We start from the raw sequence: 27,638 nt of genomic DNA, 5'->3' as shown, positions 1-27,638 counted from the left end.
CCATTCCCTGTCTCTGCTTTGTGGCAAAGGGACTGGTGCAGGTAACCTTGACCTAAGCCACACATCCATGGCATTCTCCTGGACACAAGTCTGGATCTCACATAACCCAACTTAGATCGATGAAATGAGAGAGAAGACTCATCTTCAAGTTTCTGAGAAAGAAGCTTCCTCCCATAAAATAAATATCCTGGAGAGAGACACAGCAGAAGAAACACTTATTCTCTGTCCTCTCTGTTGTAATACCACTTTTTCATGGTATTGATTATTACCTTCCTTGATTTACAGTTATTTGCATTCATGGTTATACTCCCTTACAATACAGTAAGGTCCTTGAGTCTCGGGGCCTTGTCTTGTATATCCACATACCTCTATGTCACTCAGAATTTTTCTCCAATCAACAAAGATAACATATTAAAGTTTCCTGAAGGCAAGGAAACATCTTGTTGACCAGTCTATCCTTGGCATTAAATTGGTCTTCAATATATATCTGTTTAAAGCAGGCTTGAATAAATGAATGGTGAATAGAACAGTGGATGTTTTGCAAGTAGCTTTAGAGAAAAACATGATGTTGGGTTAGTAACACAGCAAGCTGTCAGGAAAGATAGATGGCTTTGCTGGTCATGCTATAAATAGCCATCACGTGCCACTCAGAGCTGGTGGAAGTCTCATTCTGCATGACAGTCATTGATCTTCTACACGACTAAATGCAACCTTTTGTGACACCACTTGAGGAGAAAAGGTTATGTTTCACATTTAAGCTTTGAATAATAAGGTCATGATCAAATTAAATGAATTTCTCTGGTGAATAAATGAAATATATACAAATTAATACAACAAATTACAGACATTATTGCAAAGAAAAGGTGAGCAGGCTGGAGCTAAGTGTAATCCTGGAACCCAATCTTACTGAATGTTTTATTAATGAAGTGAAAAGCCTGCCTCATTAAAAATATCCTAAGTGTGAGTTTTCACCACCTCTTGGATGACCCTAAACTAGAATCTAGACTAGAATACTACAGAATAAATAAATTAAATAATAGATATGTTTCTTAGGTGAACATAAACTTAGAGCATATTCCAGAGGCTAGAAAATTATTCAGAGGAAAATTACATATAGGAATTCTTACGTTTATACCTTTTTTCAGACTTGTAGTAAATCTCATATTTGGTATTTGAAAAATTCAGTTGTATTTTATGTTAGTCTGACAAATATATTCTTGTGGGGTTTGAATTCTAGCTAGGAAGTCTTCCTTTATGAGACAAAGCAACCAATTATGTCCCTCACTTCAACTTCCAGAACTATCAAAGATTGTTCCCTTTGTTCCCCTTTTAATAACCAAATCTTCTATTACAACAACAGTTACATTAGTAAATTAAGTGTATATTTATACATTATTTGACATATTTGAGCAAATAACAATAATCCAAATAGTTTAATTTTTAACCACACAAAATCATCCACTCCTATTTCACACAAACTTGCTAATTTAATTGATTAGCATAACAAATATTTTAAACCCTTAAGTGTGACTGGTCAGGAAAAAGAGTAACTTAATTCCAGATTTCTCAAATGAAAATAACTTAATGCATAGATATTTGCATTTACTAAGGATTTGCCATAACCAAGGAATATGTCATAACATCTACTTAAAACACATTTATTATCAAAACTACGCACTTATTCATTTAACAAATATTTATTAATTTCCTACTTTGTATTAGCCATTGAGGTAGGCAGTTTGACAAATTGGCTGATTTTTGTCAATCCATTTGCTTTTCATGTATATTTGCATTATGGTAACCACATGATCAAACATAATAATTCATGATAACTGCAATGCTTAATAGGTTTAATAACCTGATTTGATATAATAGTAAAGCATTTATAATGATATGATGTGTCACTAATAAATGATAATGGCAATGAATACCTTGATCACTTGAATAATTGGTCCAATTTCATTTGTAAGACCTATGAGTTAAAAATAATTTTATGTTAATTATTCAGTGAAAAACAATTATAACAAATGAAAGGAAATGGAATGTAAACAATCCATTGATGAAAATGAAGAGATGTGGAACGATATTTAAAAATGAATCTGGTTGGCTACATACAGAACAAGGTAAACAGAGCTACTTTCCCAATGCATTTTTTATTTAGAGATTTGCATGTTTTTAGGATGGCCAGCTGACCTTCAAAATATAGGAAGATCTCAGCTTTCAGGGCATGAAATTGATTAATGATTGTCAAGCCACGGAAACGTTCCATCACAGCATAAAATATTAAGAATAGATGACGCTGACATGGACAGCAATCCAACAAGCCTGACAATGAAATGCAAATCTAGCGGAGGTAGTTTCCGATTTTGTAAATAAACTATTAAATGATTAAAATAGCTATCTTAAATTTGCCATGAGTTTAAGGACATAAATAAATCCTGACTGTACATAAGAATTACCTGAGTAGATTAAATAAGTGTGTCTCTATCTTTGCAGCTACGAGTATGGATCTATCTATGGTCCACCTGACTACCTACCTATCTATCCTCTGCCCATAGTGCAGTGCTCTCCACTATTTTCTACCCCACCAACAATGGAAACAAAAAACATAAACTTTGGGGTTAGCAGATTTTAAGAAATATGTATATTAAAAAAATTAATAAATATCTATCTCTATCTATTATCTATCTATCTACTTATCTATCTATCTGTCTATCTATCCATCTGTTTGTTTTAAATCAAAAGACTTGAATTATACCCAGATTGTGGAAGATTTCATAGAATTGAGATTATTTCCTCAACATATTTATATTTAAAAAATTAAATGCGTGGGTGGAATTGTTAAACAACTGTACAAATACATTTCTTCAGAGAGTTGTGGACATCTGAATATAAATGATAGTAAAGAATTATTGTAAATTTTATTAGGTGTGATGTCACTGGGTTATATAAGAAAATAGCCACATTTTTAACTATGCACATTGGAGAATGTAATATGAAATAACGTGGTGTCTAAGGCATGCTTTAAAGTACTTCAGTGAAAGAAAACAAGAAAAGAAGAAGGAGAAAGAAAGGAAGAATAAAGAGAATAGAGGAGTGGAAAGATATGGCAAAATTCTATTTTTTTTATAATCGTTGAACTCAGTAGATGTCTAGGTAAAGATTCATTATACGATTTTTTCTATGTTTGTGACTGAAAATGTTCATAATTAAAAGAAGCAAAAACAAAAATGTTTCTGGAAAACAACTGAAGATTCTGGCATCTTCCCTGTCAAGATTTAATTTCTAATTATTGTCTGAGCCCAGAAGCCTGTATTTTAAAAACACTCCAAGTACTTTTAATGTAGGTAGTCAGCAGATGACACTTTGAAAAACACTAGAGAATTTGATTTGCTCTGCAAAAAAATTATCCAGGGTAAAGCATTAAAACCTGCTAAATTATTTCAGCTGATATTTTATTAAAAGCACCCCTTTCATGGCCAGGTAGAGACTGGGTGGGAGTTCTCCCTGGTCAATCAGGATCCAGTACTTCCTTGTTGAGCAGTAAGGTGACACTTCTGTTTAACATAGTATTTTGCAAACAGTTGGCAATCAATTAATGCTTGCTTGCTGAGAAAAACTCTTGATACACAGGTGATAAGTCTAAAACCTTACTTCCTGAAATAGAACATTATAAAAAGACGGAGATGTTTAATTTAGCACTGGCTAGAGATTACAATGATAACTTTTTTCCTCTTCTACTGGATGCATTTCTATCTTCGAACCCCAAACGGTGTATGCCACTGAAGGTTCAGCCCGTGATCTCCGCTAGACTCACTAGACAGCAATCATTGTAGTAATTAAGAGCATGCACTGTGCAATCAGACTGCCTGGATTTAAATCCTGAGTCTACCATTGACTGAGTGTTCTTGGGCAAATCACTTGACTCATCTCTGTGACTCAGACCCCTTTTCTGCAAAACAGAAGTAAAGATACCTACCTATATTGCCTTGCTGAGGGGATTAGACCATTTATATGCTTACAGTGCTTAAGGTTATGCCTGACCCATAGTAATCAAGCTGTGATATTGTCATTGTTTTTATCATTCCTCATGGTCTTAACACTCAAATGTCCATCTCTAATATTGTGTTCATTCATTCCTCTTGAGTAGAGAAAAATGTTACCTTGGTTGTCCCATGTTGGTTGGCCTATATTAAAAATGGTACCCTTCTGATACTCAAACTAGACCACATTTTTGAAAAGATTTACATTTGTTCAGTAAACTAAGAAAACCCGTTAACTCTTTTAATGCATTTCAAAGTTTGTCCACTATATTCAAAATATCTTCATGTATTCTATATTGTATATGCCAGGTCTTTTTTTCATTTTCTATTTTACAAATCCCCAAGCATATTTTCATGTAGATAATAATTACCCGAAAATGTCATTCTTCCATTCTTTATATATTTCTTGCACTGGTACCTTCATTTCCCCCTCTCATTACTGACACTAAGCCCCCAGTACAAACTATTACTTCAAAGATGACATGTATTATAGCCTTCTCAGTGCTGTGAATTTATATATATATATATATATATATATATATATATATATATATATATATATATATTCAATCAATATTCATTCTCTCTATATCTATCTATCTATCTATCTATCTATCTATCTATCTATCTATAATGTTTTATGTCACTTATCTATGTAATTGTAAATATCTATCTTGAGATGGCCTATACAGGTATACAGGTATATACAGGTTAATAATTTGAGAAAAACATGGAATATAACGTCATTAATTCCTCAGTGAGGTGCAATCACATACTTGTACCAACAATTAGCTACTTCTCCCTTATTTAATAGTGAACATGGCCTCATATCACAAGCAATTAAGTACTTAATAGTGCACTTAGTAGCAAGACCAAATGTAAGCCAGAAAAATGTTTCCTTCTTTTTAAATTATTATTAAAATCCCAAGTCAGTGTGGGATTATTTATCTATCATATTATTTTAAGGCTCTTACATCCATTGCATTAATAGCTGTGATTAGTCATCTGCTTTCTTAAGGCCATGCAGCATATGCATTATCTCTGATTTTTCTCCTCTCAACACCTGAAAACTACAGATAGTCTTTTGTTTCAACACTTTTATGTTTTCAATGGATTTTTTAAAGTTTCTGTTTATTTTCAATAAATATACTAGAAGCATATCAAGAAATGAGTGGTACTCATAAATCGTCTATATTTAGTAAGGTTGTGCATTGTTTTACATTCTGCCTAATCCTATTTACTATGCTTAGTTTGATATAATTTCAATTTTGAATTCCTCATTTGCCCAAAGTCTAATAGTCAATATAAATTTGAATGTATGCCCCCAAATCAACCATCTTTCCGCCCTTCCCTCTCAAGTTGTCACATTTATAGCTGAGAGGGTTGTTAGAGGCCGTTTCAAATGCCACGTATTAATAGTTAGACATTTGACATTTGACACCAAAAGAAGTTTGGAGACATTGTCAGCATTACTAGGTGGTAGTAAGATGGGCTGATGACTCAGATTTCCCAACTTGTAGGCTGGTATTCCATATATACCTCTTTATTCCCCATGTGGATGCAATAGCTGAGAAAGGGTACATATGAACAAAACTGCTATAGGCATTCTTACTGTTTTCAACACTCTGCTCTTCCTAAATTGCAACCTAGTATTCCCAGTCTAGTGTTCTTTTTCTCAAGTTGAAAGAACATACGCAGGAAGTGTTACAGAAGACAACTCTTTGCATTGACCTCTAACTTACTCATTTCCTCAACATCCCTGTGGACTGAAAAGGAACTTACAACAACTTTTTGGAACTTGTCCTCTAGCTATAATAGTATCATGTCATATCTTATTCCCAACCCCCACAAATATTCAAATTTTCAAGTTTAATCAAAGAAATATCTCTACAATATTAAATGGATGTTCTAACAAACATAAAAAAGAAGCAATAACAGGAAATATTGTTATCTTTTACAATATGATGTGAGAAAAGAACTAAAAAAGTAGAGGAGCAATTTTCATGTTGCCTTTGGATAAATTAGTTCTTAAAGTTGAGCCTTGAGTTTGGCTCTCAAGTTTTGGCAGCTACACCAAAAGTTGATTTCCATTGACAGAGTCAGAATACAACACCAGAAGAATTTTCAGATTTAAACATCTAGGATGTCATTTTGAAATGTCACATGGCAATAGTTCATTTAAAGAACAACAAACAGAATGAAATGTTAAAGGAATATTTCACTTTTCATCATTGTTTACTTATATTCTGATGGATATGTCAGACCTGAATGCCTAAAATCAAAAATGCGGATGAGAAACACAAAATAAAGCTTTATAGATTTGTGGGTTAGAAAAATCTTTGTATCATATGTATTTTATCCTACTGTTATATTTTAAACATAGTACTCCTACAACTTGAAATGAAAAGAAAAATGATATTTGAGTGGAAAAAACAAGAAAAAAACGTCGAAATGATTTATTTTATTTATACTTTTCTTAATACTAAATCTTTGAAATATATATTTTATTTCAAAAAAGAGCATGTATGAAAACAAATCAATTTCTATAAGGTATATATTTGAATAAAAGTGAAAGAGTATAATCTACATTAATTCATTTTTTTAAAAAATGTGTCTGCAACAGTATGCAGTGAACAATACTATTGTCCCAATTAATTAGCTATGAGATCTGAACATTACTTGTTCCCTTGGTGGGAATGTAAATTGGTACAGCTACTATAAAAACGGTATGACTATTCCCCCCAAAATTAAAAATAGAACTACCGTATGATCCACTAATCCCACTATGGGTATATATGCAAAAGAAATGAAATCACTATCTTGAAGAGACATCTGCACCCCTATGTTCATTGCATTATATTATTCAGTCATTATAAAAGGAAATCCTGCCATTTGTGGCAACCTAGATGAAACTTGAGGGCACTGTGCTAATTGAAATGCGTCAGAAAGAGAAAGACACAGCATGATTTCACTTATATGTGCAATCTGAAAACAAAACAAACTCACAAAAGCAGAGAACAGATTCATCGTTACCAAGGGTGGAGGCTGGGAGTGAGGGAAATGGGTGAAAGTAGTCAAAGGGTACAAAACACCCAGAATAAGTTCTGGGGATATGATGTACAGCATAGTGACTATAGTTAACAATTGCATATTTGAAAGTAGTTACTAAGAGCAGATTTTAAAAGTTTTCACACACACACAAAAATTGAAATTATGTGAGGGGACAGTTGGGTCAACTAGCCTTATTGTGGCAATCATCACACTACATTACATATATCTATATTATATATATATATATATTACATAATATACATATAATGAAGTGTAATAATTATATATATGTATCTATATATATATATAAAATCACTATGTTGTATACCTTAAACTTACACAATGTTATGTCAATTATATCTCAATAAATCTAGTATGAAAAAGAAAAAGAAAAAGAAACCTGAATAAAACATAAGAACTGCTAAAAATAAAATCTCATTTAATTTAAAATGCACATTCTTAAGGGTGTTTTGCACTGGGAAGTTTGCAATTAATATCCACGTTACTTCTCAAGTTTGTCAGCTTTCCTGTAAGAGCAACACATTCTCCTTGACTGGGAGACACAAGAACTTCAGTTACATACAACTTCTTTTACATACAATTTCCCCTTCAAGGGTAAAGCAATCAGGCTCCAAAATATTTCATCACATGGTGAATCATCATTAAACATTTTGCTGACTCTCAAATGTCATCTATATCCTCTTGTATGATAAAGAATGTCATTTAATAGCACAGGGAAAAAGAACAGAGTGATTTTAGAAAAATTTCCTCTCTATATGTTATGAGTTTTCTTATTTCCCTCCCATCCCATTTTCTCCCAGCAACTACCATATGAATGATCCCGTCCTCATCTAAATGCCTCAAACACAATTGCAGGTTTATATAGTTAAGCAATTTTTTTTCTACAATGAAAAAGTTACTTTCTCAATAGTCTACAACAATAATCAACCCAGCAAATTCTAACAGGCTCAAATATGCAGGCATATTAAATAATTAGGATAAATGAGCATCCCAAGAAATATACATCATTGTAGTAACAAATATTGTAAAGAACCAAAAAATCAAACTTACTGAGAAAAATCTCCCCCCACGTCAATAGTGCACTCACTTTTGAGGACCTTTTGATGATGCAGGTGCATTTTATTAAAATAGTAAGCTCTCTGGGAAGGATAAGGAAAGTAGAGGTCTGTGTTTTTTTCCTGACCAAGTGCTATCATCTACCAGAAAAGAAAGGAGAGGTCTAAAACAATTCATGAAACCTGAAAACCTTTCAGTGCTTTCTGGTCTGGAGTTGTGTGTTAAGCATCTAGAAAGTGAAACAAAGGCTTAATTATTGCATAGGTGAGACAGCAGCTTTTTTGCAATTTTGCCGATGGCCAGCTTTGATATTCTCTCTCTGCACTCAACAGTTTGATAGCTACTACTCACAAGTGGCTATTCAGGATTTGAAATGTTCCTGGGGGCTAAATTTAATTAGTTAAACTTTATATTAAAGAAATGAAAGCAGAATAAAATGTTTTTCTGTTAAATAGACTATTGTTTTTGTAAAAGTTCATTTCATGTCAACTGTCACATTACATAAGTTATCATTATTTTGTACATATGTACCTTTTACCCTTTTTATAAACATAGCTTCTAGAAAATTTAAAATTTAGCTTACAGGAGTCTGAAATTGGACAAGGCTGTTCTACTAATAGACTACTTATAAAAATCATGTTCTATTTCTTATGATCAAAATATTTTCCTTAAAGTTTAATTAGATTTTAAAAACACACGTGATTTATTCTTATAAAAAGTAAAATATATAAAAACACATTAAAAAAAAAAGTGGTCTCCCAAGATTAGCAATTTTATCTGCCAAAATATGTAAACAATTTCCCCCCCTGTACTGTAAGAGGATGTGAAAAATATGGAGGTATGTATTTATGAGGATTGTCTAGATATCTAAATAGGAGTTAACTTAATGAAGAATAAAACTTTTAATAAAACAAATGCTCAAGGCAATTTGTTGAAATATTGGTAAACTAAAAATCCCATTATAAAATGTTCTTTTAAGAGCCAGTCAGTTCCTTCCACAAAAATACTTACTATCTATAATTTGGAATTGCACTGAATCTTACTGTCAATTTATCTTCATAAAAGCATGCTTAATCTCCGATATTTAATTCTTAAGCAAAGGCATAACTCATTTGCCAAAAGATTTCAGAATACATGTCTTTACCCTATGAAGAAGCACAGAAGTATTGTTTTTCCAAAATATAATGTATCAATATTTTGAAAGAGAGGTTAATGGTATATACATGTATATTTCCAGAGTCCCCTTGGGGACTGTTTGATTTAGGTAGAATCTACATTTTACCAAACACAAAAGATGATTCTCTTCTATGGTAGAACTCAATGATATTTTAGAAATACTATGTTAAGAAAATACTCATGTGTAATTTTCCCTCTTTTACTGATATATTCTCCCTTTATTATTCCTTTATGAAATATAAAGCATGAATTGAGGTGTAGTGTATTGAATAAGGAAAATTAGATCCACTAATAATTTATGGATGAATTTGAGCAAGCGACTTCATTTTCCTTATCATTACAAAAGAGATAATAATCACATCAACCACATCTTATTTTAAGATCCACAACATCAAAAAGTGAAAGCCCTTTTTAAAGTATGTAGAGCTTTCAATGACTAATCGGAGTCTTTATATTTGCAAACTTTTGTTATCTCTCCCCCTACCTGTTTCACTCAGATCACATTTGTTGATCACTGTGTACATGACTGACCTTGTTAAATCAAGGGATATAAGATATCATCACAACCCTAAAACAAAACAAACAAACAAAAAAACTATAAAATCAATAGAAAAGATAGAATGTGTGAGAAGTGCCAGAACAAAAGTTCAAAACTTCTTACCATAATCCACAAAACAGACTAGTCAGAATAATTCCTAACATAAATCCAACATCATTTCAAGCCACTTGCCCCTTAGCTCATTATTCCTCAGACACACTGTCCTCTCATCTCTGCTCCTCAAATACCTTCTTTCCAGCCTCTCCAAGGTCAGCCATTGGACCTACCAGCTCATTATTTTTCCTTCCAGGTTGCATATTGGTCTCTCCTTAAAAAAGCCTTGGCTGATCATTCCTTCAAAATGGACTATTGGCTATCTCATGAATAGGTCTAGTTCCTTCAAAATACTATTTGATATTTGTAATTATTTATTTAATATTTACTCCCCCTATGATCAGAGATCCATAATTATTTTCACCTTCTCCCTTCAAAGGATGGAGTCTATTTATCTGTCCATTTATTCTGTCCTTTGGGCTGGCTATGTGAGTAGGCCACAGACCACCTAGTCTAGCTGGCTTTTACTGAATGCAGTCCCAAGAGCAAGCCCAGTTTTGACCAAGAGAATATTGCCCATTCAACCAACAGAATTGTGGAAAAGAAAACGGTTATGACCTTATACCTCTAAGTTCTGTGTGGTATGTTTGTAGGTAGTTAACCATATGCCCTCAATAGATTAAACTTCTATGAGCACAGAGACTGTTTCATTGGTTATCACAGTGTCTGCAGAGCCAAGAACTATGCTGAGCATAATGGGCATTTGACAAATGTCTGCTAGGAAAGTTATCAGGGACACTTCACAAAGGATCTAAGACTGGATATGTAATGCTCATGAGGTGAAACACTCTTTAGTAAACATCTATTCCCATGATTGTTTTCCCCCAATTAGTCTTAACAAATCACTTTTGATAGCTGCTAATTTTGTCAGGACAAATTCAAACTCCTTAGCAGAGCAAAAATGATACTTCAGAAACTGCCATCTGTATTCTGTTCCAAGTTTTTATTCAGAAATGCCACCACTTTTATCCTATAGTCTTTTCATACCAGATTATGTATCATTTCCAGACATACTGTGAGCTTTGGGGTTGATGTACTTCTCCTAACAGTATTTCATCTCTCTAGAGTACCCTTTCTACTGTCATCCACCTAAGATAACGCTACTCGGCATTCAAAGCCTATTACTATTTTCATCCCTCATGAGATGCATTTACTAAGCCAAGAGAGTCATCCATGCCCTCATACAGTTCTAGCACGTGCGTATCTCTTAACCACGGCCTTATACTTCATACTTAATACTTCATACTTTTCTCTCTGTTGAGATTACATGTTCATTGAGGGTAGACGTCATGCCTCATGTCTTCCCTGACCTTGGCAGATAGATATTTACTACAAACAGTTGTGAAGTGAACAAATAATGCATAGACACATCTATTGGGAAGAGGAATCTAAGATTCACATTGTCTTGTGTGGGCCTGTAACTTTACACTTTTTGTGTATAGTTAAATTACCCCACAAAATAATCCTGAAAAATTTCTATGATATTTTCCTAACTCAAAATTTAAAAATCTCTAAACCCCTGCTATTCCTCATCCTTTTCTCCTACCCTTTAAGATGGACATAATAACAGTCTATTTCCAGATACCCTGAAAACAGAAAACCATGTCAGAAATGAGAAAATGCTAATGGATCATAATAAGAGAGAAGATCACTTTATAAACCTCATTACTAGAAAAGATAAGACTGTAATTCTTTAAGTCAGTAACTAAAGACAGTGAATGGGCTGGAGTCCATCCCGCTGTTACTGAGCAGGTTATAGGAGAATCTGTTCTAATGGACAGAGACCGTGTCTGTTTTTAATCCTGATTATGGCGCCATGCAACAAGCAAGCTTAATAAATGCTTAATGATGATAAGATACCATCTATTGCATTTGAAGCCATTTGACTTTAAAATAAAAATCTAAATTTGTTTTAGAAGCTAACTGTAAACCCACCTTTGCCTAAGCAAATAATAGCCAAAAGGAAGAAATACTTTTTTCAATATCTTTAAAGGTCTACACCTTGTTTCATAACACCAGATTAAATGGTTGGAAAATATTCTGTTGTGTAGGAAAACCTGGAAGGTTGTAACAAATGATGGACAGGTTCTGATTCTTAGGCATTGCCTACAGCTAGAGACTTGCATATTTTTACTGTAATGATGGTATTGATTGTTAAGTCAACAGAAAGCTATCACAAGGGATTGCAAATTTCTATACCAATACTCTGTTCTGTAACATTAAAATGTCATTACTGAATCACCAACTTTTCTCCTGCTGTAATATTATTCTCTGTTGATTGCCTGCCTGAGCTGAAATTTGAAACTGTCACCCTCAGACTTGCAAAAGTGATTCAACTTCACTTATAAGGAAAGTGAAATTAAATATTCATTCATGGGCTGCATTTCAAGTTCAAATGTCTGAAACTCCTTAAGGCAAAATGCATTTAAGTTGAAACACAGTTTTTCTGCATTTTCATGCAGCAAAAATTCAGAATGGGTATCATGGGTGGACAAATCCTAAAATAATAATTTATTTTGAACTTTACATGGGAGGAGAGTTGGGCTTTCCTTCTTCCTTCTGCAATCCCTCTACTGTTTCTGACCGACCCCATTTATCTCCTTTGTCAGGAAACCTGAATGTGTGGGTTTGAGGGGGTTGCTTAGTGCTTGATAATTCTTTGGTATGTGGCATGTTCTAGCATTACTCAAGATGTAAAGCACCTAAGTATTCGATGAAAGCATAATGGTTTCTATGCCATGGAGACACAGAATTACATAGTGGTAAGTGTGCAGACTAAATGGGTTCAACCTGGCTCTATTTTGTGTTGCTTATGATAGCTGTTTAACTTCTATGCCTCAATCTGCCTATTTGATATACAGCATTTAAAATGGTGCTTGAGACATGGTACCTTCTAAATAAATGTTGTTCTAAATGAGTGTTACCCCGATCATTTTGACCCTTTAATAATGATAACTTGCATTTCAAAAAAGACTGGTATTTTAGCAACTCTTCACACATAATCTCATTTCATAATTAAAACAAGCACATAATGTAGTCACAAAGACTAAAAATAGCATACATATTTGTGGGGGATAGTGTACACGGGCTGTTCAACATCCATTTTACCTCCTTATGTACCTTTCTATATTACAGAAGCTGGAAAGGGAAAACTACATTTCCCAGATGCCTTTGCAACCATGATCAGGATTAAATTTAGGTTTTCATCAATCAGATGTACTTTCATTAGATTTATATTTAGAATTGAGTTAAGTAAAGACCAGGCAAAGTGCCATGAATCAATTTTGCTGGTATGGATTCTAACCACAGGTCTCTCTGTTAGCAGCTTTGTGATTCAATGGCTCCTCACCAAGGCAGCGGGAGCTGTCCCAATTCTGGACAAGGCACCGGGCTCTGGGGGCTGGGACTCATTACAGCAAGCTGAGCCTAGAGCCTGCCCCTCCTGTTCATCCATTGAATTTGTAGGCCACCTTTCTGTTTAAATAAATTATAGGAGTTTTGTTTGCAAATGAACCTTAACCTATTTAGCATTGAAGCAATTCTTGTCTCTGCTTCTTTAAGGTGTGACCTTGGGCAAATTACCACAGTGATTTTTACTGTAATTTAGTCATCATAAAATGGGATTAATAATGCCTAACTTGAATTGTTGAGAAATAAAGACTAGATGTATAAAACACCTAGTAAAAGATCAAAAAGGGAGTATCATAGGGGAAAAAATGAGGCTCAATGTGTTAGTTGGCTGATGTAAGTACACAAGGCTATTTTGTGATAGATTTGGGACAATAATAGTCATCTTTGGCAGACTAAGCAAGTGCCCTTTCCATTATACTATGCTGCTTTACGGATGGTGTAAATATGCTCTGTTTCTAGGAACATGATATTTGATGAGATGGTTTGCTTTTGACAGTACTTGGAATGTCTATACGACTATGAGTTTTCACATAGCAGTGACAAATGACTAGCTACATCCTTATATCTTTGACCTGATACAGATGGGTTAATGTTTAGTTGGTTGGTTAGTTTGCCACAAACTATGAAGATATAGACCAGTGGATCACAACTCTGATTAAATATTAGAGTCACCTCGGAAGATTTCAAAGATTACTGACCCATTTGAATAAGAATTTCTAAGAGATACCTAGATAGCATTTTTTTTTTAAGTCCCCAGGTTATTTTAAAACAGAGCCATGAACCTTTATTACAGAGTGAGAATCTACTGTCATTTGAGAGTAGGCATATTTGGAAAGAGATTATTTACTCTCCTTTCTGAAAATGAAGGCCATCATTCTCAAAAAGAAAGGTTTTGCATCATAGAGCATTAAAGAATCTTTAGAGCACACCAGATCTCACCTCTCACTTTCAGGAAACCAAATAGCTTAGCTGACACCATCCTGGCCTTTCATCCACATGCTCAAAGGAAAAATAAATATACCTGCAGGCTGGGGACCTGGATGCCCTATGTTTCAAATACTGACTTGCATGCCTGTCAAAAGCATATTAGCTATCTCTCTTTTTCATGGGTCTTTCTCTAACAAAACAGTTTATTAAAAACTGTACTGGGAACATAACAGACATTGAATTCTTTGCTTTTGTGTTGCTCACTGCTAATCATAACATGGAAGAGTGGACATATTTGAAATACAGATGTCAAGTACAAATAACACCAAGAACTCTGTAGTCAATTAATCAACACTTCAAAACTCTGTGACCTTTATTAGACAAGGAATCTTGACACCTCTGGATATTCGCGAAAAGCCTATGCCAAATACTGTTACTCAGTACCATCCATCATATGATCCTAATGGGTTATTGTCTTTTTCATTCCCACTATCTTACACAGTATGACAAGACTCAGTAATAGAGATAGTGATATTCATTCCATTTTATGAAAACATGTTTATGTTTGCAATAAAGAAAATAGAAGCCACTTTCTTTTGAGAAACTCTTGGCGGGGTGGGGAGTAATATAGTGTAACTGCTATTTGGAAAAAGACAGACCTTGGTTCAAATCCCAGACCGTTTATTTATTACCAATATAAACTTCTCTCAATTTACAGGTAAATTGCGATGACGAGGTAGACATCTCAGAATTGTGGAAGGATAGAATGAGATGATGAACATAATGGGTTTTGACTCCTGCTTAGCATATACATATTTAGAAACACACCTGTTGAAAAAGATTGCTGCATCATATTAGGTATAAAATAGGTGGAGTTGTATTGTAGTAGACAAAAAGAAGCCAATAGAGTCTCAATCTAGATTATACACAGAGGTTGCAAAAATAAAATGTATACACATTTTTAAAAAGGGAAAAAAACTGTATTAAAATTGTAATACTCAATATATACTGATAACAAAAGATGAATACAAGTCATGTGTATACATTTTTTGGCACCCCCAGTGTATACACTATGACTGAACTCCAAGTTCTCCTCAGCTTGAGTAAACTTTAGATTTATTCCAAACTTTGGATTTATTCCAGACACTAGACCCCTGAAATGCCTTTTCGTAGAGCATTTACCTAAAAAAAAAAAAAAAAAAAAAAAATGAAACTGTGAATTCTTTCTTTGCCTCTATGTAATGTTTGTGAATCTTCTTCCAGCTTATTGCCAATTTTACAAGCCAATAAGGGTCTCTCTCAAGGACCTGGAAACCATCACTTTGAAATGTAAATATTGAAGTAGCTATCCTTTCTAATCCCAGACTTCCTGGGAGTTTAGGAGCCTAACTTCTTAGATGGGCAGTGACTAGTAAACACAGATGGCTGAATCAAAGAAAAAAAAAAAATACAAAGTCTGGAGTAACTAATGAGCTTGACACATCTTACAGACTGATGAAACCTCTCCTTACAATGTCCTTCAGTACTCTTCTGTTAGCTCACCTCAATAGGTTTAAAAAAAAAAAAAAGTTTCACCTTTTGTATTGGTAGTTGAGTCTCTCTCCTCTGTTGCAACAGTATTGAATAAAGTCTTCTTTGCTTAATTAATTTTGGCCAGTGCAGATTTTGCTTAGATAATTCACACAGTCCCTAGTGACATCCACCTGGAATTTACATTTTACACGGAGATTTGCAAAGAAAAATACAACTTAGCTGGATACGTACAAGATTTTTCTATGAAAACAAACATGGGTATGTTATGGACCAAAATTCAATTTTCATATGTACATATTAGGTCAATAAATTATAAATGCATTTTCAAATAAAAACTGATAAATTAGGTCTGTACTTGCAGGCTCCCTACTCTGTTTTTTTTTTATATCACTTTTTTCTCCCTGAGCAAATTTCAGCAGACAATTTTAAATAGTTCTGTCTAAAGGTATATTTCAGGTTGGTAAGTGGTAAAGCCACACCCAATAGCCACAATGAATTGAGTTATTTGCATACGTCATTATTTCTATATCTTAATAAAAACTTTTTTTAATAAAACAATTGAGTGTTTTGCATTTTTAATGTGACATATTTTTAAAATAAAGGCATTTGATGCTGCTCAGGGATTTAATAATTTTTGTTTTGTTTTCTACTCATAAAGCAGCCAAGTCTTGAATTGTATATTTTGATTGAAAAAACATATTAATAACATTTTTGCAGTAATCCTCTACTTAGAGAGTACCTGTGTTTGAATTTTCAAGGTAATAAACTATAAGCAAAACTAGAGGTTTTAGATGACCCTTGAAATTTCTCATTGAAGTATGGTTAAATTTTTGATAGTTATAAACAAATAGGTAAAGTTTGGAAACCAAGACATCTGTTGTGGCAATGCTTCCTTTGCTCATTAAAGGAAACCACTCTTTCCATAATCATATAAAATAAATGGTGTCAATGAGGCCTGAGATTGTGATGATCATTGAATGTTCCAGTGCTCCTCAGGATTAATATTCAGAAAGAATCTGATATTAAATCTGCCACATTAAGATTCCCAAGTATTTAAGAAGCACACCATCACCATAAATTTGAGTATTTTATTGAATGTGAAAATTCTGTATTAGCTTTGCAATGTAGTTGTTTTTTCATTGTATATGTATATACAATGTGTATATATATATATACATATATATGTGTGTATATATATATATATATATATATATATATATATATATGATGCAGAAATCTATTTAATTTCATTGACTCAAAATCCTTATAAATTTGAACTGAAATTTTTATCCCTCCATTGACTAGCTGCATGCCCCAAGGCATATCATTTAACATCCTTGAGTCTTAACTGCCTCATCTCTAAAATGCAAGTAAGATCACACATGCCTCCTAAGGTTGTTATGAAAATTAAATGAGATAATAATACAAACAGTTTACACAGTGTTTGGTATGTTGTAAGTGCTCAATAAATGATGATGATGATGGGGGGTGGGAGTGGTATAGATTGGTCAGGTCATCATAACTGATGTGTTTTATTCATGGTTGATAACTTTTTTTTAATCCACACCATTTTGAAGAGAAATGAAGAAACAGGTAGGTTTACCATGAAGTCAATATAGCTTAACTTTTAGGGAGTCTAACTTGCACAGGTCTCTTCCTAATTAATATGTACTTTCTTAAGCAATGTCCTCATTCATAATTTTATGTTATTTTCTTAAAGAGGATCCCACAATTTTTATAATATTTAGGCTTGGATCAGCCCCTGACTACTTTTCTAATTAACTTCTGAAAAAAGCATATAAAACAATTGAATTTATCCAACAAATAGGTATGTATGGATATGTTAAAAATCATATGTATATAATAAGCATGCTTAATATAAAAAGTGATCAATCATTAATAAATGGATGTATTAATTATATATAAAGACTTGTGTTCATAAAATATACGTGGCTTTTAAACATTTTTTTTTGAAGTTCCTTTGATTGAGAAATTGGAATGAACATAATACTAAGTGAGACTAGGTTCTGAGAGTTTTTAGGATGTATTTCAAAGGATAGGGATGAAAGTGTTTCTCAATCTCTGTAGTCCTGGCTGGACCTCCTGTATATTTACAGATGCTTTACATCAAGGCTTTGTTGTGTAAGCCTATCCTCATCAATTTGTAGGCTTGCCTGTATTAATTTGAGAAGTTTTAGAGAGAACATACACACACAAACACACACACATGGTCTTTAGATTTACAAAAAATAACAAATACCATTTCATATTGGGTATTGTTTCTGTGATGAGAAATCCCCTGAAATTTAAACTGTACAGCTATTAAGTCTAGCACAAAGACACATTCTTACATATACTATGAAAATAAATAAATCTATGTCTGTTTGCTTATAAAAAGCAGACGTTCTTCTCTGTCACCTAGAACATTTTATATGCCAGGGTGAATAAAATGACCTTTTCTTTGCATTTTAGCAATATTTTAATCAACAGCAAATGAAGACTTTTTACGAATCATCAGCCATAGTTCATGAAATCTTCTTTAAAAATGATAATCTAGTTTTAAAACGTAAAGATCATGGCTTTGTTACACATCCAGCTATTTGACTGTTTTTCTCTATATTTCTTTTAAACCACTTCTCTCTAAACACTGCCACCTTTTACATAATTTCATCCATCCACTAGCAGTGCTTTTTATGCCCTTGTTCTCTATTGAAGACAAAAGAAGAAGAAAAGTACAGGCCCATCAATCAAAAACAACACAGTCAGCACCAAGTCCAATAATGAAAACCATGATTTCATAAATCATCTTCCACAGGTTGGGGTCATCTTTAAAGAAAATAGTCTTATCAGGTATAGCTGAATATTCTCATGGTCTTTCATTCTTCAGTTTTTAATGAAAACAGTAGAATGGCTGACAGATAAAAAATGTGTAACCTTCCTTAAATTAAAAAAAAAAAAAAGCGCAAACTACGTCCTTCAAATAATTTGAAGTTGGAATATTTTTCCCTCTAAAGATCCAGCCTTTTCTTTTACTTTTTCTTTTTCTTTTCTTTTCTTTTCTTTCTTTCTTTCTTTCTTTTTTTTTTTTTTTTTAACTTTTGGCAATGAAATAACTCTTTTCTCTTTTCAGATATGTGTGTTTAATTCAATTAAAAGGAGATTAAATTTAAGAACCCTGTTTCAAAAAGCTATTTCCTAGCAGTGACAAGCAGTAACTGCAAAAGGAGATTTGACATGGCACTTTTGTTTTAACTGAATCAACAACTCTTGGGTAAATTCTCTGTTACCCCAGGGCCCATATCCACACATTAGGGAATAAAACAAGCAGCTGGAAATCACTAGGTGAGTTCAGTTAATTGGAGATATAGCTCTTTAAAAATATGGACTATGTATTTGCAAACCTGGTTAAATAGGTCTGGATAAAATACAGTTTGATTAGGCATACAAAGTACTGTATACTTAATCAAAGTTCTCAAATTTATTTTGCTAAGATCCTGCTGCCTGGCATATCCCAAGTCCCTAATGTGATTCAATAAAATCTATTCTTTGGACTTGAATTAGTTCAAAGATCTATAGGCCTGGTTTGTCTAATATAAAATTAATTTAATAGTGAGATTGAGACATGGTGTGGGGACACGTCTTTATATGTAGAGAGAGAATGGCATGTGCCTAAAGAATAAATCGTTTGAGTTTAAAAATTAATGAATGGGGAAATGAAGTAGATACAGACAGAAGTGAGATGCAAAACAAGTTGCTGAGTATAGGAAGGAAATGCCTTAGGAAACATTTATATTCAAATGTTTAAAGTATATTATATAAAATTCAGAAATTCAGTGCAGAAAGTATTCATTCTTCAGGTGTGCTTTTGTGGCTGACATGAGAAAGCCAGGTGATTTAGCAAGTTTCCATGGTCTTATTTAGTACGCATTCTGGAAATCTCTATTCAAAAAAACGTTGCTATTTACAAGAATTTTGAATTCTTACCAATTTCCTCCCTGCTACATAATGTAAAAGCAACGAATGGCTACACTGCATCGTTCATATTTTAAACTACATGTGATTATCTGGTCCACTGATCTACTGTAGTGTATTTCTGAAATGAATTGAAGATAAACCCATAATAGTCTATTTCATACAGACATTTGTCTCAGTTTAAATTCAGGACCCAAATATCTACTTATTTCTATTCTATGTACAGTGTTTTCATCATCATAAAAACTATATTAGCTCCCTGATTATACCTGGAATTCTGCAAGTGCTGTGAGAGAGCTACTAGTCTCATTCCTGGTTCTTTAGTATCCCCACCCTAAAATAAATAACATGGACACTGAATAAAGGACAGAAGATTCAGTAAAGAAATGTAGTGAATTTCTAAATACTACATTATGTCCAGTTTTGTATAAATAAATGTATTTATATATATTATCAAGGTACTCATATTAGCCTTGCTATGCTCACATGAACACAATCTATCATGTGTGAATTCAAAATTATAATATGAATGATGTTTGAAGAAATTCAAGTTTATTATCATTCAACCAGTTAGTTATTAATAGGTTTAGAAACTGTATTTTAATAACTTCAGTTAATCAAATTTCTTGTCATTAAAATATTTTTTTAAGTAATCTGATTTTTAAATAAAAGTTACAAAAGAATAAGATATGAATTAGCTAGGCAACTTTAAAATAAAATAATTATCATACATTGTTTGGGAAATACATAACTACGTAGAAAAATCCTAAAACCACATATTCATGGAAATGATAGGACAGGGCAAGAAGAAGGAGAATGCTGTATTTGTAATGTTTTCTTTCATAAAAAATTAAGCAAGCAGAAGAAAATAGAGTAAAATATTAATAATATTAATACCAGGCATTTTATTTGTTTCTCCATATGGGAATCTTTTATAATTAAAAAATAAAAATTGAAAATATTATTTAACAAAAACATAACTGAGTGATAGAAATTGTGGGTGCTATAGACACATTCTATACAAGTTTTGCACAAATGCAAATTCTTTGCCGGTTGGTTTCTCTGAGAATACAAAATCAGGATAAACATAGAGATTACCTTTCTGTGTGTATAAGAATGAATTCATATAACTTAAAACTATAGAATGTGTCTTATTATCAGTGATTTAGCCTTAAAAATCAGTTACACGGTTGAGGAATATTCATTGTTTTCTGTGTCTTCATAAAAAGGTCAGCGATTACTACACTTACAAGTTTACAACATAATATTTTCCTCTCATACGCACTTGTTTTGCTCTTGTTGAAAAAAAAAGTATTTTTTCAGAATTTCTTTCAAACAACATTTGAAATACTTTTAGTTTCATAATAAAATATTAGTCCATATAACATTATTTTCTTTATTAACTCTCATCAACATGAAATATAATTCAATAGATAAAACATATACTAACTTTATAAAGCAAGAGTCTACAGAATACATATGGTATCCAATGGATACAGTAGGCAAACATATTAAAACAAGGACATGTATACAGTAGTTTAAGATGGTTTAATGGTTACTGGTCTTTCAAGTAAAGTCAAGAGAACTACTGAATACCACTATTACTGTCAATAATAATCCTAGACGGTGTGCTTCATTTTTCGTTATTCTACAGTGGCCTTTAAAGGCAGAAAAAGCCAGAATGCCATTCTAAGCCTTTGATATTTGCACTCTAATATTTATTAATTAAAACTATTTTAGCATATATGTGAAAGTAGAAAAGTTCTAAAATAATACTTAAAGAGGCTTGAGTAGTGAAACATTGTAGCACGGCTAATCATTTTTCCATATTCTTTGTGAGCAATATTTGATATTTTGACTAATAGAACCAGTTATTGTTCAGGGACTATCCAATACTTTGTCTTTAGCCATTTGGCTACACACCTAAAAGTGACAAGCTGCCACATTCCTAAAACCATTCACTCTCATACATGCTGTGATTGTGTGTGCAAGTGCGTGTGTGTCATTTTATCTACTCAGAACTTGTTCAAATGTATCTTCCTCATCAAGCCTTTAGCAACTACCTCCTTAGTTAAGAATCTTTCTTCTCTTAAACTCTTAATGCATCTGGTGTCAGCGTCCCATGGTTCAGAATTCAGTTAAACACTCTTTTCAATAACAGGGTTTCTCAAACTCCTGCCAACAGACCAGATCCAGCCATGCCTGTTTGTTTGGCATTGTCCAGGGCTGCTTTCCTGCTACATTAGTGAAAGCAAACAGCTGCCACAGAAGCCATATGTGGCCAGCAAAGCCTAAAACATTTGCCATCTAGGCCTTTACAGAAAAAGTCTGCCAAGCCCCAGCAAGCTATATATAATACAGATTGGAACTCAGAAATATAATTCAACGGTATCCTTCCAGTATCTTTTAGTTTAAGGAAGCTCATTTTTCCAATGAAAATGTAATAGACTTGAGATTAAGAATAATTTTTAAAACCCTATATTTTTAATATGACTTCAAAGTACCTCACCCAGTTCAGGGGACATATTGGACACTTGCTACCTAATTGATTTATTAAGTCAGTGTAGAGCAAGAAATCCAATTATGATATAAACTGCATTTTCTCTAAGCTTGATCCCTTTATCGAGTGAGATCACCAGAGCACTACTTATCTGGGCTGCATAACTATGGGATTAAAGGTAGCTTTGAGGACCTTTGACAATAATTACGCTTTTAGCGTTTGCAATAAAACAGTCATTCTTAGAAGTCTCTGTAATTTAAAAAAAGAAAGAAAGAAAGAAATGCTGTCAAGGACAACATCCACTATGCTCTTCAAAGCCCCTTTTAAAAACTCATGTGAAATTCGTCCCAGAATTCCACGTTAAAGACAAGTGCGTGTGTGTGTGTGTGTGCGTGTGTGTGTGTGTGTCCTAATGAACTGCTGTGTTTCCCTTTATTAGACAATGACGGCTACCCAATCCATTGCCTCTCCTTTTTCAAACTGGCCTGCAGGAAACCCAGAGCTAAACCCAGAGTAAAGATCACCTTTAGTAGCTAATCTTAAATTTCCCTTCTAGTCAGGCACGTCACACTTCTAATATATAATTCTGTTTTTGATTCCTTTTAATAATTTTACAATTGAAAAAAAAGAAACTTTCTGTACACTAAAATAATTTGGAAGTAAGCAGGACAGAAATGAGGAATGAATGTGTGGATAAATAAATGAACAAATAACTAGGCATTATGGCATCCACTATTCTCCACAAGATAAACGGGCAGGTTCTATCGATTCCTGTTTTGCATCAAAGCAAGTCACAAGAGGATAATACTTTAAAAAGTGTCAATAGTAAATTTTAGAAAGAATAGGTCATGCATGAACCTGTTTTGGAATCCCCTCCCCCAAATCAACACTAGATTTAAATATTAATATAATCTAATATATCTATCTAAAATATTAACCTCATATTAAATATTATGAAAATGGACTTTTATAGGTGCAAGACCAGGGTATTAAGCAGGGATTAAAGTGCACACTTTCGGTGGTGTAAAACTTAAGTTAGTCTATTCACCACTGAGGGATGAGAAGACAGTCACCTCAAAGCAGGTATTTGCTCTGTGAAGAAACACCTGTGGGATGTAAATTATATAAACTTAGGGGGAATATGAATTTACTTGACTGCAAATGAGTTAGGTGGGAGGGGGATAAAAGTTTTGACTTGCCATAGTCTAAAATTCTTGCACCACAGTGTCAGTGGTAGAAGAGGTCAATCAATTTTCAGAAGGAATTTTAAAAACATTTAGGGCAGGAGGGACCAAAACCCTCACCTATAATTTGAAAACAGGTCACATTGCCTTATTGGAACAAAAAAAGTGGTAATAAGAGCCCAAGGGCACACAAGGACACAAAATCTCTGAAGTGAAACTACTTTAAATAAAGAAAATCCTGTCTAGCAACTCAGACATAATAATGTCTTCTCAGGGTTCATGGGGAATGATTTGCTTCTGGAAGCAGTGTGTATTTGAGGCTGGGAACCTCTGAAGACCTACCGCGCGCGCACACAGAGACACACACACACACACACACACACACACACACAGTCAGCTTTGTGTGCTGTGAAAGCTGACTGAGCATGAGCTCGTGAACTTGGATGGGTTATTTCTGCAGTCAATGTTTTTCTGTCCTACTCTGAAATAAGTGGTAACAATAGTGCATTCCTCTTAGGATTCTGCGAAGAATTAATAAATTAATATATTATAAATTCCTAAAAAAAAAAAAAATCAGGTACCTAGTAAGCTCTAGATGAGAAAGTGCTTATTATTGTAGCCAATCAGTATGTTTGACTTTGTTTATCAAGGTGGATTCACCATTAATTGGGTTATGTACATAGCTGGTGACGATTTGGGTAAAAGCTCTGTGATGATCAAACTGGCCATCAGCAGAGAAGGAGACAGAGGAACACTCATTATAATCTCAGGCTTGTTTCTAATTAGCAGTATGCCCTTTGGTAAAGCACTGAGAGCTTCTGAGTCTCAATTTCCAAATCTGAAAAACAAAAAATGAGTTAGTCTAGAGAATCCCTAAGGTCCTTTTAGCCCTAGACTTCATTAGTCTATGAGTCCCCTCAATGTGTGACTGTCATATCTCCAGACCTTGGCTAGGCATCCTGAGAGAAACAAAGTATAGGCCAGTTCCCTTCCCTCCAACAGGTTATGATCCCGATATGACTCAAGAGCCTTTTAATCCACATTTGCACAATACAATAACATTGTCAATTATATAAGCTGCATTAAGTGGTTTTCTGGTTTCCTCAGACCAGAGCAGCTTGAGGCCATTGGAAAATCTTTGGCGAAGCCTAGATGACCAGCGTTTACAGAGTCTGAGCTTCTCTATTTGAGTGCTCAGTGGCAGTCCTATTAAAACAGAGTCTATACTTTCACATTTTACTGACAAGGGATTACACTAAATAAAACTTTTTTGAGTGACACCAATTTCCTATTACTCAGATTGTCCTTTGCTGCCAAAGCAGCAATCCCAGTAGGTTCACAACAAAAAAAGCAAGGAGGCCTCGTCCTCTCCTGACTGTTGGTGATGATGAGAGAGAGAGAGAGCATCGTACCTCTGAACAGTCAGTGTGACTCAGGGGTGTCTGTGGCTTTAGCCCCCTTTATGTCCTTTCATTTTCCTCAATACTATTTTAATTTTTAGCATCTTTTTCCTTTAACTTCTTAAACAGATAAGTACTGTGTAATAACATGTCAGAGACAACAGACGTCCCTGAATTTGTGTTAAATATGCATTTAACATATGATGATTGTATATAATGATTTTTTTCTCTCTCCCATTTAATTTGAAATTGATCATTATCCTGAAATTCCTTACGTCTTCTTTTCCGTTAATAACAGAAATCAGTATTCTGAACATGAATTAAATGCATTTACTTTTTTTTGGAACACTATGTGGGAGATAGTATCAGGTCAGAAATCGTCAGGGATTGTGCAGGCTGTGCTTTTTCTGCAGTCGTCCTGCAGATCACCTTGTAGGTCCAAAGCCACATAAAAACTCGTGATGCGAAGCTGTCTGCCTGGGATCAGTCGAGCTTCTTTTAATGCTTGTTGCCTTTAGAATTGATACATCAGGTATCCGATTTTTTAGCTGATCTTTTCCAGTGGCAGAATCTTCAAATCCTATGTATTTGTGGGATGAATTCTTAACTCTGGATTTTACTTTAGGGCTAACAAAATCCAAAACAGAAGCACTATGCACCACGCATGGGGTACTTGCCTCACAGTAATTGAACCACATCATGTCTTATACTTAGGTATCTTATGTCTTCATTCATACCTAGGAATAAAAGGGCTGTTTCTATGACATCAGGAACTCTTGTCTTCCAGGATAGAGGAGAATGAAACGTTTCATGATTAATGACACTATCTAAATACTGGCACAAGCTGGCAAGCTCTTGCAAAGGAGGTGTGTTTGACTACATTCTGCCCAACACAACAGCTCATTAAGCAATATTTTCCCCATTAATGTTTAGTATTAAACACTGAATGAAAGACTAAATATCATACAGAAAAACAAATTGAAAACAGCACAGTGGGGTTTAGGGTAAGCAGCCAACAGCCTCCCCTTCATTTGGAAGACAGCTTGCATACCTATTCCAAAGATTAATGAGCAATCAGTTCTAAATTAAACCAAGACCTGCATTTAAATCTTTTTTCCTCTGTTGAAAGCACGGCTATGAGTTACACTAACTGAGATAAAATACAGTATTAGCCTTTCCATGTGTTGTGTAATATGGTTAGAAACATGAAAGATTGTTTCTGAAATATCTCCTTCACATTTTTTTTTTCCCATCATTTATTTTCCTGCACAATTTGAAGGGAAATGGGCTGTGATGAGGTCGGTAGTTTCTGCCACATGATATAGAATCTTGCTCTCTGTCAGTCACTCAAAAAAACAGTCACCTTTTTGAAGATGGAATAAGAAAACTGTTTTTATGAGCGTCATAGATCCTATCATAGGTGGCTAACGTAGAATTCCAATTTTATAAAAACTGTCAAAAGAAACTACCTTTCCATAGGAGCATTGATATCGTTATCGTGAGTGAAAATATGGCAGAGCCCAGTGTACTGCTGAGGTTTCAATGCACTGATAACACTAGTGGTATGTGTTATGTTCAAACATTTTTTGTATACAGAGAGGCATGGTTTAACCCACAATGGGACTGAATCCTCCAAGTGTAAAATTGGTCCAAGAAGAATTAATTGGCAAAGCTTACTTTAGAAAAAGGTGATATAGGAAACAATTTGCAGAAAATAAAAACAAACAAACAAACAAAAAACCAGCACACATTATTCAGGTATTCTCAATCCAGCCCTCTCTCATGTTAGGATATCTGCGAAAGGACTTACATGGAGGGGTGTGCATACCCATACATTTTTAATATATTGTTTTGTTTTTGTGTGCATCTATATACATTTTTCTGGGGCAGATTCTCTAGGTTTGCATTAGATTCTGAAAGAGAAATTTGATTCTAAACTTTTAAGAATTCCTTTCTGAGGCAGTGTTTCTATACTTTGGCTGCATTTTAAAAATTACCTAGGAAAGTTTTTTAAAATATTAACATCAGAAACTTTGATAAGCTGAAGTGAATCAGAATACCAAGGGGGCAGGTCAAGGAATGGGACTTTTTTTTTAATGCCTCAACTCTGAAGATGATACATGACCAGGAACCAAACTAAGCGGCACACACAATGTATACCAGAGACAAATAAAAAAAAGAAATGAAAGTCTGATAGAAATGCAAGTGGCCTAAGAAGATCTGGAAGAGGTTTGAAGGACTGGATAGATTTCAGAATTAAGAAAACAGACTAAGTAACTGCAAAATTGATTAAGAATGACAAAGTCACAATTATTTAGAAGCATAATCAGCATATAATCTAAGTATCTCTATAGGAGTTTGGATGGTGGCCCCCAAAAGATATGATCAAGTCCAAATCCTGGGAATTATCAGTGTGACCTCATTTGGAAAAAAAGCGTCTTTACACATGTGATTAAGTTAAGGATCTAGAGATAAGGTCTTCCTGGATGTTTGAGGTAGGCCCTGTCTTTCTTGGCAAGTGTCCTTAGAAAGGACACACAGCAAGAAGGGAAGGAGGCAAAGTGACTGTGGAGGCAGAGATGCAGCTGAAATCCAAGGAATGTAAGACTTCCCACAGAAACTGGATGATACAAGGAATGAGATCTCCCCTAAAGCCTCTGGAGGAAATGCCTCCCTGCCAGCCCCTTGATTATGCAGTCCCGGCCTGCAGAA

At 34.0% G+C, this 27,638-nt stretch overlaps 1 protein-coding gene across 9 annotated transcripts in view; it reads right to left on the bottom strand.

Moving 5' to 3' along the window:
* Window positions 1-27,638, bottom strand: part of PCDH9 (protocadherin 9) — an 899,210-nt gene that overhangs the window by 185,326 nt on the left and 686,246 nt on the right. For 3 of the 9 annotated variants that reach the window (XM_081046852.1, XM_081046853.1, XM_081046854.1), the window contains one exon: window positions 1,932-1,972. The exons of the other annotated variants lie outside the window; for them this stretch is intronic. In XM_081046852.1, coding sequence (XP_080902978.1) covers window positions 1,932-1,972 — 41 coding nt within the window. The remainder of the gene's footprint in view (window positions 1-1,931; window positions 1,973-27,638) is intronic. 9 annotated transcript variants of the gene reach the window in all.

Source organism: Rhinolophus hipposideros (assembly GCF_964194185.1).
Source record: "Rhinolophus hipposideros genome assembly, chromosome: 4".
NCBI classification, from domain to species: Eukaryota; Metazoa; Chordata; class Mammalia; order Chiroptera; family Rhinolophidae; genus Rhinolophus; species Rhinolophus hipposideros.
Note: the sequence above shows the minus strand (reverse complement) of the source record. Positions and strands in the feature narration are given on the sequence as shown.